The following is a 19,981-nucleotide window of genomic DNA, read 5'->3' as shown; positions in this document are numbered from 1 at the left end:
GGGATTCAGAATACAATGGTTTTGGAATTGACCATGACCGATTCCTGCATTGATTTTAAGTTTGCAAAATACATTTCCTACGCAACATAAGAAAATATTAAAATGCATGCAAATATAATTTTTAAACTACATAATAAAATCTTTTTTACGGAACTGATTTATGAATTTCGGTGATTAACGTATTTATGTATTTACTTGCACCACCATTTTCCCTACACTACAAATGCAGTATCTACTTTCCCGTTTTAAGCGAAAGCATTTTTCGGAAATTACGTTGTAGCAGCACTGCATTTAATAGTAAACCTTCAAAAATAATTAGACAAAACCATAAATATTTAAAGAAAATAATATACATTTTATTTACTAAACGTTAACTATTTGATCATGGCAGCTACGTTTGCCATTGTAAACAACCTAATTTTTTGTTTGTGCTACCTGCCATGGTAAACCATACGGCCACAAACCAAATCTATTGTGATGTGAACATGAAAATTAAGATGTTTCACATCTCTGCACTTTAAACTTTAAAGAATTATAAATGAAATAATCTTTGAATGAGATTTTACACAAATTCACAGGTGATTACTGTGACCATATTAAAATAAGTTTAAAAGCAACATAACCAAATTGCTGTAAATCGGGATTCTTGTGCGTGTTCAGTGATGCTCGTTTTACATTACAAATATTTTGGAAAGGCAGTTGGCAAATCTGAATTTCCCAACATTGCTGCTGAAAGGTTCGTAAATTTTTATTACTAAACATAAACAATCTTTTGAAAGTAGTTGTATTAGTTTAGAGGAATTTTTTCCGATAAATTTCTGAAATGAATTAAATGTTAACACATAATTATTTGAAGAGTTTAAATATTTTGTGTAAGAAAATCTCACTATAAAATGTGGAAATGTTGAGATGTTTAAACATGCACAGATCTTTCTTACTCAAGAACCGAAAATTTATTTTCTCTTTACGGTTGTGGAGAATTGCAAGACTGGATGGATTTATTCTTTTCACCAAGTGAGATAATTAAGTTCTAGGTAATATATTAAAACGTAAGCATCTCCGATATTTTATTTTAGTGTGGTGCATACTTGTTTCTTATCGTTTACATCATAATGAGGTAATAAAGTTTTATTTTTACATTTCCCTCTATTTTTTTTGGCCCTGGTCCCTTGAAATATGTAAAAACGAGGTTATATTGTCATTTTATTTGGATCATCATTTAGTTGTGCTTGAAAATAAAATTCTTAACCTAACTGTACTTTTTTTTACAATAAATAAATTTAGTTGATAATGTCAGGTATCTAAAGTTGGTTAACTTATAACATTATTTCCAATTTACGTTATATGACATCTTTTATTGGCTGTGTTTGAACACGTGTTCCGTCTAACTACATATATGCAAGGTTAAAAGGCCAAATTGTGCTAGAAATTCAAGGTCGCATAACTTGAGGGTAATGAACATGCTTTTTAACATTATATAAGCTGTATATAATGCTAATTTCTGCACAGAAAATGAATCATAATGCAAGTCATTTTAAAATCATACACAACCTTTTTTTCTGAGTATATTACTTTGTTGAACGTCGTCAAATAAAAATTAAGGAATCAGAATCGGATTCGAAGAATCGACCCTTTAATTTAAGAATCGAAAATGGAATCGGAATCGGTATATTTTAGGAATAGGCCCAACACTAGTTGATAGTATACATTTTGCAATCAATGGAATCTGTCAATATCAGTACTAGCCCATCACTAGCATAAACATGTGCATGCATTTCTATAGAACCTAATAATTACTACGAAAACTTACAAACAATTCTGCCAACCTAATACTCTATTTGGTATTAAAAAAACATAACAAATTTGAGTTAAGAAAATTTTATTTTAACAATTTTTCACCAGCTTAGGTACCATATCCCTTATTTGGAAGAAAAAATATTGAATGTTAACAGCGGCTGATAAACCCTTCACATTGCATGATGAACCCCAAGGTAATGTTATATGTCTAAAGCACAATCACGGGAAGCCTTCATTTCCCAGACGAGAGAGCCACATTCGAAGTTCCCCGAAGTTCATACTCACTTTTTTTTTTCCATATCTTTAATGTAGCTATCCTAACCAAATCAACTGTCCACAATTTTTTAAAGTATTTATAATGTAGCTAACCCAACCTAATTGACCATTAGTATCCTTTTATCAACACATTTACAATGAACCAAACACCCTTCCCCCCCCCCCCCCCTTCCCCCACGGAAGATGCCTAATCGGGTGTTTGGCTCTCTCGTCTGTGAAAAGGTTTCCCCACAATCACATAATAAAAAATCACTTTACTTGCTTTTCAAACATTTTCTTAAGACAACTGTGATGAAAAAAAACCCTTGTAACTTTTGTCCACAAGTACTTACAACCTCTGTGATCTCACTTTGCCCCCAGCAGAAGACTAATCTTGAAGCAAATAAAAAAAATGCACAATTATCATTTGCAATTAAAGCCATTTTAAAACACCACCTGCATGGAGATAGAAATTTTATATTGGTATGTATTAATATCGCGAAATCTTCAGAAACATTCCAGTTCAGCAGTATTTTTAAGTTCATAAATGGAGAGCAACGAGCGCAATGACCCAGGTCAAGAAAGTGTTTATAACACCCTTAATGCTGAACGAACAGCTTAGACACTTATTTACGAACGAAAACCAAATAAGACAGACATAACTTGTTTTTTCCCTCACTTTAATTACATACCTGTCTATTGTAAGTTTTAACTGTAAATAATGCTTGAACTGTATTATTTTTTTTAGCTAGCACCCTAAATATTAGGTTAAGTGCTCTTGGTTCTTTTTAAACCAATATGGTGATGATTTTCCCTCACAACTCCTACTTCAGAAGTATGATTATACGAGGGCATGATCTAAGTCACCTGGGATCACTCTACACCATGCTGCTTCCAGAAGATTGATATGAATCGGCCGAAAGATCAAAACAGCCAGGGATCGTTCAAACCTATGTTGTGCGTACATGTAGCAAAGAAATGTTTGTTTCCCTGGCATTTTCACGGTATTAATTCAACCTTATTGCAGTTTTCTAAATTAAAAAAAAATCTGTAGCCTGATGAGAGACCACACAGAACAGCTATGGACGTTACAAAATTACGAGTTGTACAATGAAAACGAGAGCATCCATTCGGGTTGACGAGCACATGAATACTCTTCCCACTTCTCGGAACCCAGCATCTCTCGCTGCTTATTCCGTGGCATCATCCTTGGACACGGAGAAGGGCTCTGCAAGTTCCTCCGCGCCAGAGTCGGCTATCACGACATCCTTCGCGGGCCGGTCACGACCGTCTGTCTTGCTGGCCTCTATCTTCCGCACAACATCCTAGGGACACAAACAAATTGTAATCAAGATATTCATGAAAGGCATGATAATCGTAACCTTAAAATTATGTTTGTTAAACAAAATGTTGCACTTTGGTTCACGTTTGTAAGCAAGCCTAATGTATAGACAGGGTTCCTACAAACTTAGAATACCAACAGTAATTTTAGAGCTGTGCCGATACAAATCGGCAGAAGCCAATTTTGTCTAAATTTTAGTTGAAACTGATTTTCTGCCGATTTACGATACCCTCGTTAATTTTCGGCCAATATTATTGAAAAATGAAAGTGCCTGACATAACCTAAAAATCCACTGATACCTTTTTCACTTTTCTAATACTACATAGTTGAACATCATTTCTTAGCCATGTGTGCCAGCCGCACAAATCAAACTTAAACAGTCTATGTTTCAATAACGTTCTTGAATCTAATACATCGTAAATAAATATTTCACCTGCACAGTAAAGTTAGATAAGAACAAAAAACTTGCTTTAATTAGATCATGGCTACCACTACAAGCAATGGAAAATACCAACTGCTAAACTGCAAAAAAATGTTGGTAATATCGTGACGGAGACATTTTTTAAGTAACTTACGTGAAGTTTTTAAAAGTGAATAAAAATATAATAACCAAATAATATAGGATTTCACAAAACATAAATTACTTTCACTGTTTCCCATGCAAAGCGACCACATGAAATGCATTTCAATATAAATGTTTGGTACATAAATTTTCACCACCACATGTGTTAAGATGGTACTGGAATTTGGAATTCCTGTTCTTGAATTGTAAACATGTACAAAACAAAATCTCACAATTTTGCATACTTTAAAAGTAAACATGTACAAAGTCTTGCAATTTTGCACATTTTAAATTCATTTTTTTAAACTTTGGATTTTGTGAATCAATATATTTCATAGTTACCCATTACTAAATAATCTTATTTTATATAATCATGTATTAAATATTTGTTATTTTTTATTTTTATAAATTATATTTGTTCATAAAGGCAGTGCACTATTAAAAAATGAGTATGGCAATGGCATGCTTTGTGATATTTCATACAAATATGTAGTGTCATTTTAACTGATATATGTGCACTTTTACAACAAAATAATTTGTAATAAGCATACCTAGGGCAGATATTCTCGGAATAATAAAATTAAATACCCAAGTGTTTGTGAGTGTGAGTTTTGAAAAATGTATCGAAGTCATTAATGTAAAACTGAGTTACAAACAAGAGAGGCAAGATTAAAAAAATAAAAAATTACACTAATTTAAGTTATGTTAAAATGCTAATTAATTTCACAATTTTTATTGCAATTAGGGGCTTTAGGGTAAACAAACTTTCATTTTGTACCTACAATAGAGCATAGATTATCTGAATACCGATCAACTGAAACATCAACAAATTAAAATTTGTGTACCATGTAGTTCAACCAGTGGGTGCTAGTGCACGAGTTAGTGGCAAAAAACAAGTCTCAGATCTGAAGCAAAAAAAAAAATTAAGATGTGTGATACAAAATATATACTGTTTTGCATTAAGTATCAGTATCACTTTGTTTCACCTATATTGTTCCTATGGCACTGGTACTGTTGTTTTCAGTAAGTGATCAGTTATTGTTTTGGATAATCAATGTTCCACTTGGTCACTTGCAGAAAATGAAAAGAAACAGAACAATGGTTTGGGTTTAGTTATCACACCCATTTACCAGCTCCCTTCTAGACAGCCTAAGCTTAACACAAATCATTGCATTGAAATCTACCGAGGCAACTAAAGCAGGGCAGGGTCCCACTTTTGGGGGGAAAAGACAGGAATGCATTTTTTTGTGAAAACTTAGACCCTATGACAGACTTATTTCCACATTTAGAACAAGAATCGTACACTTTAAGTTGTACAAAAGTTACCTTCTCCCTCCCAATTTTATTGCAGGATACTACGTGCCAATGTACCAATATCGTTAAACTGCTTGGAAAGAAAAAACTGTGCTTTAACCTAAGTCAATTAACACACATGACAGTAAATAAACTTTTTTCAGCAGCTTAAACTCAAAACTATCAAAGGTGGTTTAACAACATTTACAAGCACTTTATTTAGCATTTTGAACATAACAAATATTCAAAGTTAATTTACTACTGTCACGAAAAGCTAGAGAAACATAGTGCATCCATGATTTAAAACACAGACTATTTGACACATTACATTTTAAAAAACCATTATTAGTTTAGTTTCATGTACCGATATAAAAAAATAGTCTAGAAAAACCATGGGCACTGCTACTCTATGACCAAAAAGTAGTGGTGCACCGATATTACTTCAGCGATTACCGATTCGATTACCGATTATGAGAGCAATAATCGGCAGATACCGATTCAGTTACCGATTATAATAAACAAATTTTTTAAGGTGTAATAATGCACACAAAAATTTTTATTCCCATGTGAATTTAGGTAAAATTGAGAATACAGTTATAACTAGAGATGGGAAAAAATGGTATAATGATTTTTCAGCGAATTTCCACGAAAAAAGATTTTTATAACTATAAAACGCGCAATTCTGAAAATATCCGGAAAAAAATGTTAAAATATGAATTATTTGCGACTTTATAAAAGATTATGTGCGCGATGTCACAAAATACGATGTTCACACATTAGGTTGGAAATACCACTTATTTTAAAACACCTTAGCTGTCTTTAAGCGTCTTCCCTTTGCCAGAAACATTACGCCGATCAAATTACCCATTGCAGTACATATTCAGCCGGCAACCTCCATATTTACACACAGCAGTCCTTACTCCTTCCCCTTCGCTTTACAATAGAACAACATAATTTTTCCGTTGATTTTCATTGCTTTACTCCGCTGCTTAATTCGTTCTTTTCGAATACCTGGTACCCAAAAAATGTTATATAATGTTTTTGTAAACATTTATTACGCCATCCCGAATTCTGAACTCGATTATTCGTTTGTTTTCGTTGATGCCAGATTGCAACGGAAGACAATTGAATGCGCTAGCAGCGAGCACAGCGATAGTACACGTATCAACGTATGAATTTTTCGTTAGCAAAACAACGCGTGACGTGTGTTATCTTTCGGGATACCTAGTTAATTTGCTGTGTTTATTAATATTCTATACTTTTGCAAAAGTTTACACGGGCAGGCAGTTTAAGTAAAACAAGAATCCTTGTAGGTTTCGACTTATTTACTGCTAGGCCCATTATAGCGATGCCAAAATTTAAAGCATCTTGCTTATCATGGGCAACGGAATTTAAATTGGAAGGGCTGTACGTTTCCAACAACATTTTGTTCTGCAAATGGTGCAATTGCCGAGTTGATTACGAGAGAAGGGACACTGTTGTCAAACATGTTGCTAGTAAGCATCATATGAAAGTGAGGTTAGGTGCAGAGGGCACAAGCAGTGGCAGAAAACGTCTTGCAACACTAGAAGAAGTCGCAAAAGTCGGGGAAAAAGTACAAGAGGACAGAGAGACATTTATTTTGGATACAACCGAGGCTTTTATATCTGCCAACATACCACTCCATAAATTAGACAACACCCAATTACGTGGTTGGATTAATAGAAATGTAAAGGGTGGGGGAGATCTTCCTACAACCAGTTCCCTTAGGAGAACATATGTTCCAAAATTGGGGGAGAAAGTGGAAGCACAGTTAAAAGATGAATTTGAAGGGGTCGATATATGTGTGCTATGTGATGAAACTACGGATAACCTGCTAGTAGCTAAAACACAAAGTTAGTGGCATCCATTGTTCTTGATGCAGCAAACCATGCAACATGTTCTAAAGCAGTTCTGGACACATTGAACAAGTACAACATTGATTACAATTCAGTGAAAGCCATAGTAAGTGATTCTGCTCCTTACATGAACAAGTGTTTCACCACACTGAGTGAATTGTTGGTAGAATCTGTTTACGTGCAGTGTTGGGCACATAAGTTGCATTTAGTAGGCAACACTTTCCAAAGTACACTGCCGCTTCTTAACAAGGCAGTATCTAAGGTTAAGAAGGCATTTCTTAACAGCAGACGGAGAAGAAACCTCTACTTGGTATTCTTGTCAGAAAAATATGGAACATCCAGTGGCAAAGTCAGGGCTTTTCATGAACCAGTTTTGACAAGATGGAATTCTTGGTTCCATTCTGTCACTTACCTTTCTGAGTACTTTGATAACATAGTGGAATATTTTTAAACATTGATGGCAGCTTGGAATCGGAGAACAGTGGCATAAGCTGGTTAAAGGACCGCACTGCTGCAGAGGTGATTCAAATAAAAATTGAAGCTGAATTTGTTTCAGTCCACTGCAGACAACTGTCTGAACTAATCACATTCCTGGAAGGTTCTGCTTACACAACATCACACATATTAACCTGTAAACTTGATGATTTGGTGAGCAAAATGCAGCTGTTAAGTGTAGGGCAAGTTGAGCAGTTTGGTGAATGTATTGTCCGTTTATTGAAGTCTTTCACTTAAGCTTAAGGCGGAACAAGTATCCCTTCTGAAAGCAGCAGCTGTGAAGGCACATACAAAGTTAAAGGATTCAAAGAAAAAAGATCCAGCAGGAAAAATATTTCTAGCATGAGTTCATTACTGAATCCTAGAAAAATAACTCAGCAAACTCCTTCCAATGAAATGTTGCAAAGTTATATGCACAACATTCCTTTCATCAAGCAAATGGAACTGCAGACATTTTTAGAAGGATACCATGCCATTAAAAATGTAGTTGTGGAAGAGCTGGGAAGGCCATATTGTTCAGACATAGACATGGTAACTTTTATGTGCTCTCTGAAAACAGACCACCCACATTTTGCTTCAGTTTGTTTGAAGGCTTTGTGGCTGCCTACAAGCAATGTGGACAGTGAGAGGTTCTTCTCACATATTCACTCGTAGTAAGTGACCAGCGCCGCAGGCTGTTACCAGAAAATGCTGACAATCTGACAATTATTAATTTCAACAAGACCTGAAGTGTGTAGCGTTAACATGACTAAAGTTTAACCACTTTTATTGTAACAAAACTTTTGTACATACAGCATTGATTTCTTAATTTTTAATTGTTCGTAATCAGAATAATAGAAACGTAAGAGTGCACAAATAAATTTTGTTCTAAATTTGTGATCATCAGTACGGTGCTTCAAACTTTTGAAGAAAATGTCGTAAGTACCGGTAGTAAAAAATTTTCTTTTTTTAAAATGTCATTTTAAAATATATTTTCCTATAAAAACACAAAACACAGCAATTGCTGATTATTGAAACGAAATTGGCATTAAAATAACACCGCTTTTTCCCATCACTAGTTTTAACAGTATAAAAATATATAAAATACACTAATAAGTCATTGCAAAGTGTAAATTAAATGAACTTCTATTTATATTTGTTATTGTAAACAACTTGAACTACAGTCTAATAATTGTAATTTACAATGGGTAAGTTTTTGTTGCGGAAAACTAGCATTATTATCGACTATCACATAAGGTTGCATCGAGAAATTACCGTTTAACAATGTAAACATGTTGCTTTATTTTGTTCACTTGAGTTTATAGAAAAATGTTTCCACACTTCACTTTTTTTCTTCCTACTTGCCATCTCACTATAATTACATAAAAATGACTCAAAACCAATTCTAGCACATGTGATTTAATTTATGTTGACTGAATATATAAAATTATAAATACTTTTTCACTTATCACGTCACATACAAATAACACAACAACGGATAATGTTACCAAAGACGCCCATAACGAGTTTGTAAAACACAGTGATAAACTCTAGAAGGTATCGGGACCACGATTTTGAACCGCTACTACGACTCGAAAAGATTGATTGTCATAGAATCCACTGCAACTGCTAGTGGTATTTTGATTGCCTGCCATCTATTTTACGTCTGGCTATAGGTAATGTACAAGGCCACTAAACAAAAGATAGAACAAAAGAGGAAAGGTAAACAAACGTGTAGGAAAAATGTATTTTTTTATTGTTCGAGGCAATGAGATTTATTAAACTTAATGAAATATCTGTAATCATGATGACGGAGTTAGATAAATTTTGTAATATATACAAATATTACTGTATTTCATCCTAAAATGTGTAACAAAATATTACACGGTAAAAACCTACTTAATTACGCCGGGACGTAGATAATCAGCAAAGTAATCGTTAAGATAATCGTCGATTACGATTAATCGGAAAGTACCCATAATCGCCGATTACGATTCATCGGTATCTGCATCGGTGCACCACTACCAAAAAGAAAACACAGAAGTTAAAAAGATGTATGAATAGAGACAATATAATATAAAGTAATATCTAATAATGCTACAACAAAAGAAATAACTAAAACATGTCAATAACATGAGTATGTAACGTGTGTACCTTCGTACACACTCAGAATCGACAGTGCCCCTAACAGTCTGTGGATGCCGCCCGCGCAACACTGAGCGTGGGGGCTTTCAACGCTGCGGCTGGTGGTCGGGCTTCCTCGCAAGCGGTCGGGCATCAGTTGCACGCCGATCCGCCGGAAAAGGAAGTCGGCCATTAATCCCCCAAACGTACGAGACCATTCTGTTCTAGCCTGGTAAGGAGTTCTGCGAGTATAAAAGGGCAATGCTTCCAGTCAACAGAAGGCAGATCAACTGAGACTTCACCGAGGCAGGCCGCCGCGCTGCTCGGACACCGCTCGCCGCCCTACGCTGTCAACATCGTGGAGTCGCCGCCGCCTAGAGACCCCGACGGACTTCATCTTGGTGAGACTATTTCATGTCATAAACATTGATGGAGACAAGTGAAAGACAATAGTGTCGCTTTGCAAGCATAAAACTCGGAGACCAGTTAGAAACTGGATTCAAGTCTAGTAATAAGTCTTAATAGGCGAGTGTAAGGCAACTTCCATGAGGGCGAGCGAGTGGGGCTGCAGAAAACATTAACAGAACACTATACTTAAAGCAAATACTGACGTCGACAGACAATTCCCTACATAACGAACACAGGCAAACATAACACCGTGCTCACAAGACAAGTAGCTGCAACTGTTTTGAGTATTAACACATGGCACGAGCTGCATAAGAATAACCACGTGGAATACGAGTGATTTAGGTGACTGCGAGACATTTTGTGAACATAATAAAAACTTTAGCCAACTTCTACGCATACCAAATCAGTTAATTTTAATTTGTATTTATTATGGTAGTAATTAATTTGAACCACAGCCAGTACTTGTTATTGAATGTATAAATCTATTTTTTATATCCCTTTTAGGTAATTTGTATGTGAACTGGGCTGCAATATTTTCATTGAGAATTTGTTCAATTGTTTATAATATTTTTGTAAATGTCACCCAGTAAATCTATGACCCCTTTTGTGATTGACAATGTAAACGCAGTAGGTTGAACCAAGGCAGGCACAAACTTGATTAAGGGTGTTGCTTTGATATTTTTATCAGATTGTTAATTTTTGTGTGTTTTTGTTATAGCCGACCTGTAACGAGTATTCAACCCCACCACGCAGGGGTACAGCTTCATAACGATCAATGTCAGTTCAAGAATGAGATGAGATATTCATTTGTAAGAATATTGCTGTTAGTAAATTGTTGTATTTACGAATTCTACTGGGCACCTAATTTTCCGACACACTCGCATTCGTTTCTTTCCTGCCTTGTTAGGGTTTCCTGTTCCTTTAGCGATACCTGTGACAAGTATAAGATGTAAATATGAGATAATTTCATTGTTATTTTGGAAATTATATCCTTTTTAAAACATTCGCAGGTATAGTAAAAATGAATAGATTTTGCATTATTTCTTGGTGTTTCCTGGATCATGGAAATTTCCTGTCCCTAGACATACCAACATTATACGTAGTAATAACACATCTGTACACTTGCAATGATACTGGTTGCCTTCAACCCTTACTACGTATCCTGTAGTGACAACAGAGGTGTGTGAAGCACAGGCAGGCGAAGCTACTTGCTGGTGCCACCACGTTCCAGCATCTGAGGGTGGCGAAGCCCAGGCACTGGATGAGACTCAAAGAGAGCTCCTTTACAACCACCAACCTGCACAAGGGCTCGGCCCTCTGTTCCGACCTCGGGGGCTCCCACCCCAGTGCAGTCAACCTGGTCTCAGCACCACGTGCCACAAGAACCAGTTCCTACTTTCCTCTCATAGTGGCCACATGATTGCAGGCAGCGTGATTAGCAGAGAACCAGAAATTTCTTGAGTTCAATAACCGGCAGGCTATACTTCATCACGGTGCTTCCTAAAGCAGAATTATTCATTTGTTCATTCACTGCTGTCAAGAGGAGAAATTTTCATCTTAAACAACCTGAACATGATTCAACTGTTAAGTTGCTGTTGGTTACTGGTTTTAACTACTTTGGGATGTAATGAAAACCACAGTGACCCGACTGAAGACGTCACAGAAACACAAATGCATTCAGAATTTAACTTGTTAAATAAACCCAAGAAATATCTGTCTCTCTAGCGATTAGAGCCAATGCCACTTTTGTATTTGTATAAAGACTGAAGAATTTTGAAATTTTAATTTACATACGAATTTGTATGAAAATGTAAATTTTTGTCACAGGAAACGTGATAACTAATAGAGTTCACAGAACAATTAGACCTAGTCCATTTTGGTACTTTTGTTTTTTTATTGCATTAAATAAATGTATAGTAAAAAGAAAACTCTTCAAGGCTCAAACAGACGCAAGTCCTAAAGTCATCACTTGGGCATTGGAGTAACATTTATTCCAAGCCCACAGTCCTAATAATTGTTTTTCAAAGCACTTTGAGCTAAGGATTTTTACATAACTCAATGGACTTGATTTAGTTATGCTTTCCCAGAGCCCACCAAGTTTCAAGAAGAGTACGAACCATTCCTTTGATGATTTTGCCAAACACAACGTGCCTCCCGTCCAGCCACGGGGTCTGCTTCGTGGTTATGAAGAACTGCGAGCCATTGGTGTCCTTGCCCGCGTTCGCCATGGACAGCCACCCCGCTCCGTAGTGCTTCAGCTTGAAGTTCTCGTCCTCGAAGCGCTCCCCGTAGATGCTGCGACCTTCACACGCACGAGACCCGCATCACTACAGCCACACACTGAGGGGGGAACATACATGTAAGATGTAAAAACCCGAAAAAGCATTTCTTACATCCTGAAAATTTCTATTTGTTTGAAAAATGGCTTTATGGTACTTCCAGTGTTTCATCTTTAATTTATAAATGGTCAGTTAGGTTATGAAAGGTCAGTTGCATCAATTACATATTACGTATCCATTATGTATAAAAATTTTTTTATTAATTTAGCTAACTGAACCCAACAAATTTCCAAACCCTTCTCTTTTCAAGAATCAATAGCATATGCAAAGATATATTTTGGAAACAATAAAACAACACCAATGCAACGAAATAAGAATATACGAGAGAGAACTCGCCTTCTGAACTAATTACATCAGCTTACAATATGAGAAAGTCTTGTTCCCAGGATTCAACAAGGTGCAAATCATATCCTTCAAAGAGTATTCTGAATATTATACTAAGAAATGTTTGCGTCTCAGGTAATGAAATAATACAAGTATAGCTTTGCCGTTCTAAAGAATGATTACAAAAAAAATTCAGGAAAAAAACATTTTTTTTAAACAGGCTCCTTACATTACGGTTCAACAGACCTCTAATTTTCTTGCATTGTGTTTGGTGAGTTCATCTGATGGCATTGCTGTCACCAAGAGGTAAACCATAAACAAGGTTTTTGACGTGACGTCTAATAAATTGATGAACGCACGAAAAAGTGTCCCGTTATGCACATTGTCCCATTACGCTGTGTCCCGTTATGCTCATTGTACGCTTGCGCCGCATCTATCTCTCTTTCCACTCGATTGGAACAACCATCGATTTGACTTTTTCGAGGCACATTAAACTTGAAACACTCCCATTCGTTTCCTACTTTTCCTATCATCGTCCTATCCTTAATAGAATAACACAGATTGGAAGAAGTTAAGTAGCAAACACGTATAAAGTTATAGTTAAAATAATCTCTTCGTTAAAGTAATAAACATATTTTAATTAATGAGTGCAAATAAAAGTAAATTTATCAATAAAATTGTAGATTTCATTTCACGTTGTATCCATACAAAATAGTGATAATTCAATAAAAATGATTCAATTTTATTCATAAAAGTATGCAATCATTTCAACAATGTTTTGTTATGACTTTTCTCGTTAAACTATCGTCTGTAAACCGACTTTACAGACAATCAATTTTTTTTGTTAAATATAAAACAGCAGCACTAAAAAATCACAGGTCTGATAACACACAATCTGAACACTCATAAATTACTGAAGGTATTTTTTTGACACAATTTTTCAGAGGGAAAAAATTACAAATTTTTTATATTACTATTGTTGCTTGAAAGGCAGAAAGGCATTTTTAAAATCCTACTGGCTCTTAAAATATGGAACAGCATGGCATAAATTAATTTTATCAATGTGCTGACAACATATTCCAATCATCTAACAAACTACATATAACAACTACAGTAACTAAATATGTACAGATGTTACTAACACCTATAACATTGCATGCACAAACAAATGCATCCACCTGCACATATGTGCATCTATGTTAAATTAATTTCAATTTGGCATAAAATAAATTGTGTCCTACCAAGTTGTACATTTGGCAACATAACTTTTCTCCTAATTTCTGTGACACAAGTGCAAAATCTCACACGAACATTATAAACCGTGTCAAACATGACACAGATGAAACAATAATATAAACAAATTGCAAAACAACATATTTCTCTGGTAATAAAATACCAAGAATATTGGAACATTGTATGTCCAAAATTATCCAGTCAAAAATATTACATTCAGAATTTTATTAAATACTGTTTTGTGCAGAAACAGTGACTTTAAAAAATTACCTTCGCGAAGCCATATACCAACAACACCTGAACGTTGCAGCACCTAATCTCCACAACACAGAGGCCGTCATATATAAATTCATCAGAGGCCAATTCTGCCTTGGCAAGATGCTTCCTCCCACCTTGTTGCTTACAATACAGTACACACTTGAAAAAAAGAAGTTGAGTACCCAGAGGACACACACATGAATAATATCCATGCATGCTAGTGTGCCTTTTCCTACTATTTATGTTGTCATAAAGACAAGAAGATCTAGCCTCAACCATCCCCATACCTGGCTTCATTCAATATATATCTGTGTGTCTGTATGTCTGTGTGACTGTATATGTATGTGTGACTGTGTCTATGTGTGTGTGACAGTGGCTGTGTGAGATGTGTATGTGACTGTGTCTATGTGTGACTGTGTGTGTATATTGCTCCCCCTCTCTCTCTATCTCTTGCCCTCTCGCACCCTCACTCTCTCGTCCTCTCACTCTCTCTTAATTGTTTTATATTTTTAACTTTATATATATCAAAACTAATTTTAAAAAAAACGATATAACAGAAAACTGTAAGAATGCAAATCACTGTCACTTTTCCATTATTTCAAGTGAATCTCCCGACTTTTCCTGGCCAATTCCAACGTCCCTAACTTCTACCGAGCACGAAGACTGCGGCTCACCTCCGGTGCCATCCCCCTTCGTGAAGTCGCCCCCCTGGATCATGAAGTCCTTGATGACGCGGTGGAACTTGCTGCCCTTGAAGCCTTCCCCGTCCGGCTTCTGGGCCAGCTGGAAGAAGTTCTCCGTCGTCTTCGGGACTGTCTTCCCAAACAACCCGATCTCGATCCTCCCCGCGTCTTCATCGCCGATCTTTATGTCAAAATACACCTGCAAACAACGTTCTCTAGTTTCCCTGTGTTCCCATTGCCGGCAGCCTTCAGACTTCAGCATTCAAGGATAGTTGTGAGTAAATGTATGTAAACACTTACCAGTAACTGAAATGATGGAAATTTAAAAGCCGATAAAGACAAGTAGGCCTACTGAACAAAAATAATTCTGCAAAATACTTTTGTTAACATTTATGAGTAACAAAGGAAAATTGACAGGCAATAAAATAATGGTCGATTAGTTCAGGTCAGTTACATTATAAATTCTTTCAAACTAAGCGGTCATTAAAAATAATATGAATTAATTTTAATGATTGTTTAGTTTTAAAGTATTTATAATGTAACTGACCTGACCTAACAAACCGGGACAAAGGATGAACAGTAGGAACTCGCGTAATTTTTATTTTACTCAATACTTGCGCAACAATATCCAAATAACAAATAAAACATTAAAATTTCAAACATTATAAAATCATACTCGTAAACAAGAAACAATTGTGACCGCCGAAAGAAAAAAAAAATTTCATACTCGTAAACAAGAAACAATGGTCAACGCCACATGAATGCACAGGTATTGTGATGAAAATTAAAAAATTCAATATCTCCTAAAGTATTTGGACTTTCTTATCTCCGCCGGGTTTAATGAAGAGAGAAAGTTAAAGAGCATAGAATAAAAGTACTTTCAACAAATATCGCCCAACTACATATTTACCACAATTTCACCTATAAACATATTGCGAGTAATAGTAAGTCAACAAACTTATTTCATGTCTCAAAATAACCACTACAAATGTGTGTAGAACTAAAAAAAAGGTTTTTGCACAAGCCCCTAAACTAGAAATTTATTTCACATAAGTGTACTATATAAACCTAACCTATCCTCTCAATAAAATTGTCAATTAATTGAAGTTATCACAAGTACCTACCCATACAAGCACATGCACATGTGTGCGCAGAGAAGGGAAAAAATTATACGTATTTTGTTACGGGCGCATAGCACAAAAGCCAATGAATGAAAAGTAGGGTGGAAATTAGGACGCACTGTTCATATTTATCCACCTCTAATTCAATCATAAACTAGAAATTCGTAATATCCCTTAACCGTGTGGTCATCTTAACATTTTTCAATCGTAAACCCACCTTAATTGTAAATGAAGTGTTATCATAGCCATATGGTACCAATTATAATCAAAACAGAACAGAATGTATGAATGAAAAAATTAAAGTAAAGACTTGCCTTATGTGTTACTCTTGGACCTTTCTTCCCATCTGTTGTTCCACCACTGCAGTTGATAACAGTTATTAGTCCAAAAAATGTAAAAAAATTTCCCAGACCTAGTAAAACCATGTTTGTGATGTTTTCGCAGTCTCTCACAGGATCAAATATTGGATGACAGTAAACGTGGCACAATCACAAGTATTTATTGTCACATTCCAATTCCAACCAATCAAACACCACCAACAAATATTCTCTTCAGTAGGGGAAGCCTACATTTCACAGACGAGAGAGCCACACCCGAAGTTCCCCGAAGTTCTTTCTTCCGTTTTATCTCATTGTATAAACAACCGGTGTGGCATTAAATTTTACGGTCGATTAGGATAGGTTAGCTACATTATAAATACTTTAAAACATTGTGAATGGTTGGTTATATTGGTTAAGTATAGCTACATTAAAAATACTGTAAAATCATTTTATGGTTGCTTAGCAAATAACTTTTTAATATGTAGCTATCCAGGGCTAGGAAACCGTTTACATGATTTCACAGTATCTTTAATGTAGCTATCCAACCAAATCAACCGTCCACAATGTTTTAAAGTATTTATAATGTAGCTAACCTAACCTAATTGACCATTGGTAGTTATCATGAGATACAATTGATTTTTTTTTCCTAACCTAACTAAAACTAAGTGTATTTTGGAGGGGTCCGGGTTAGGGAGGGACCTAGGTGCGTCTCAGGCCGAAGCCTATACGCCTAGTCATGCTGGGATTAGCCATGCAGGAAGAGGGTCGCATGCATCATGTGCTAGGAGGGGATTGGCCAGCCATGGCAACGATTGGCGCCACGACTAACTCCCCTCACTCTGTGCCGGAAATTAGGCATTTCGTCACCTTTTTAAATTTTTTTCTATAATTTTAAAATTTTTGGGGTTTCTTATTTTTTTAATTTATCTGGTTGTTAATGGGGGTGATTTACTTTTTGTTAGGCCGGTGTACGCCACGGATTTAAAACTTTGTGCCAGTGGACCGAAGCCCCTTCCCAGGGGGCCAACCTGATATTTTGCTGTCTAATGTGGACATGGTCAGCCCGGTTGAAATTTCTCTCGCCTGCAGTCACGTCCCGAGTTTGTAATTTTAATTCCCTGCATGACCAAAACTGCTTTGAGCAGCTCCTGGGCTGCAAGCTGCTACCTTGTAGAGGCCTGCTGAGAAAAGCATGTCTCGTCACGAAGCAGTCTCCAGTGGAGCTGCGTACCCACCTTAGTGGCTATTTCTGCACCCCCCCCCCCTTCCTCACTCTCCTCCACATTCAGTTCTGAGAAATTAAGCTAAGAGCAGTGACCGGACGGGACGATGACCTGATGCAAAAACCTTCTCCCGGGTCCGACAGACACATCCCTGACATCTAGCGGAGGAAAAAGTAACCGCGAGCCTGGTCGCCAGCGTGCAGAGCTTACCCTCGTGACACCTGGTGGCAAGTCTGCTCACCACCTCAAGTAGTTCCCTCTTACGCCGCTAGAAAGCAGCGTCGCGGTGCCATAAGGCACTATGCTTTCCTCTCGCGGCCCGGAGAAGTCGATTGTTCGTTGCTTTCGTTTCGGTCCGGTAGAAAGCGCGCATGTCGTGTGGTTGTCACGCCCGCCTCGGACTCCTTCGGAAATTTTCGGCTTAGAACCGAACCTACCCCCTCCTTTAACCCGGGGCCTTACCGCCCGATTTAATTAGGTGCTTTGCCCGATTGCGAGGACTCAGCCCTCTGACCTCGGCTACTGACCACGTCTCCTCTACGTCCTCTGCGCTAAGAGGCTTTTTGCTGGAACGGTGATTTTCGTGTGCACGAGAATGTAGTCAGCTTGCTTAAGGGATGTGATCCCGTTTGTACAGTAGCCAGGCAGAGGTAGTTTTTAGAAAAGTCATGCGTAGTTAAATTTTTATTTATTCTTATTTAATTCAAAAAAATTCCGGTTTCGTCCGCGCATCCTGACTTCTCGGTCCGCGGCATCCTGATGTCGGCGCGGGACACCTAGTGAGCTCCGAACTCTACACCCTGGTTGGTGAGTAATCCGGCCTTTTCCCCCCCATTCCCGTTTGTTGGCCTTTTGCGCCGACGGTGTAGGACTGTCTGGAAGCAAGTCTAATTCGTTTTGAATTTGATTTGGGTTTCAGACAGGGTCGAAGTGCTGGAGAGACAAATTGCTCCCAGCTCGTGGTCCTGCACCTCCACTGCGGGTCACGTTAGAAGAGAGGTTTCCGCGACCCGACATTATTTTTTGAAGACCCGGGTGGTAATGTGAAATCAACATCCCCCCCCCCCCCCCACCCACCTTCTAGCTACGAACTACATTAATCGAATGAATAGGCTACCAGCGAACAGTGCTTTCCTCAAGAATATGTAGAGTCAATAAAACTAATCATAGATGTAATAATTGGACAAATCAAATTTGGTGCGATTTTTAAATTTTTGATTATGTAATAATATTTTGTTAATGTGTTATGTGTATTGTTTTAAATTATTCTGGGGCGCCCCCTTTAACTTGTTAATTACTAAGATTTTTATTGTCAGGTTTGAATAATACGAACACAAAATTCCATAATAATAAACTAGGAACCTGTAGACCAAGCTACTTGTGTAGTGTTAATTTATTTATGATATACCTTCTTCCCGTAAACGATCCACCAGCTCCCCAGTTGCTTGTGTCAGGGAGTTCCAAATTGTCTTGTTCTCCACCTCGTGCCACCTCTGGTCAATATTCTTATTTTTCTTATATTTCTTACCTAGCAAGTTTCCAAGGCTCTTTTTAATTAATTCAAAATAATTCAATTTTGAGGCACGAGGGGCGTTACAATTGGTAGCAGAGCATGGTTTGGTCTATAGGCATACCTAAATCGAGTAGGCATACCTAAAATAAAGTAAAAAAAATAATAATTAAACCATTTTTGTTTTTTTAACATTGTAAACTGATTGCTGGTACACCCTGTAGTTATATTGCTTTTCAATTTTAAAATTTATTTTGAGTTCACGTCCCACTGTGATTGAGTTTGCGCGCGGTGAGACACCGCGCGGCCTCCGTCGCGTCGGTGCGACGACCCTCAGGCAGCGTGCTTTATCAAGCGCGCGTGTCATTCCCCCTGTCATCCTCTTCACCCCTCCCCCTCACGCCTCACCGGCTGGAGGAGGCAAGGTCATGTCGTTGCCCCCGTGTCCGGCAGGGTAACAATGCGTTAAAATCTAGTTTGTTCCTCACGGCCGACAGTGCCCTGAGTTTGTCTAAATTCCTCCTTTTATCTGTGTTTTTTTATAGCACATCCGCCTGCAAACCAGGCTATCTTTGTAAAAAAACTCATCATAGAAGTCCTTTCGGACATCGTGGTATTTTTTTGTTTTGTCTCTCGGCGCCTTGCGCGCGCCGACGTGTTATCTCTTCACTACATGACAGGGCCGCCAACCACGCGGAACTCTTCTCTACTCCACCCACGTACCACGTATTTTGTAAACAAACTACCCACGCTTCGTATGTCCTAATAATATAATTTTTATGTCACAAAACAAGCACTATAAATAATCTATACCGTAAACTGGGGTGAATAGGGACAG

At 37.2% G+C, this 19,981-nt stretch overlaps 1 protein-coding gene across 1 annotated transcript; it reads right to left on the bottom strand.

Moving 5' to 3' along the window:
* Nucleotides 1-1,862: 1,862 nt before the first annotated feature.
* Nucleotides 1,863-16,758, bottom strand: LOC134540157 (peptidyl-prolyl cis-trans isomerase B). Its single transcript, XM_063382700.1, has 4 exons — nt 16,405-16,758; nt 14,961-15,168; nt 12,250-12,434; nt 1,863-3,377 (listed from the first exon to the last, which is right to left on the bottom strand). The coding sequence occupies exons 1-4, from the start codon at nt 16,513-16,515 to the stop codon at nt 3,243-3,245; spliced, it is 639 nt and encodes a 212-aa protein (XP_063238770.1). The 5' UTR covers nt 16,516-16,758; the 3' UTR covers nt 1,863-3,242.
* Nucleotides 16,759-19,981: the final 3,223 nt, after the last annotated feature.

Source organism: Bacillus rossius, chromosome 16 (assembly GCF_032445375.1).
Source record: "Bacillus rossius redtenbacheri isolate Brsri chromosome 16, Brsri_v3, whole genome shotgun sequence".
Taxonomy (NCBI): Eukaryota; Metazoa; Arthropoda; class Insecta; order Phasmatodea; family Bacillidae; genus Bacillus; species Bacillus rossius.
Note: the sequence above shows the minus strand (reverse complement) of the source record. Positions and strands in the feature narration are given on the sequence as shown.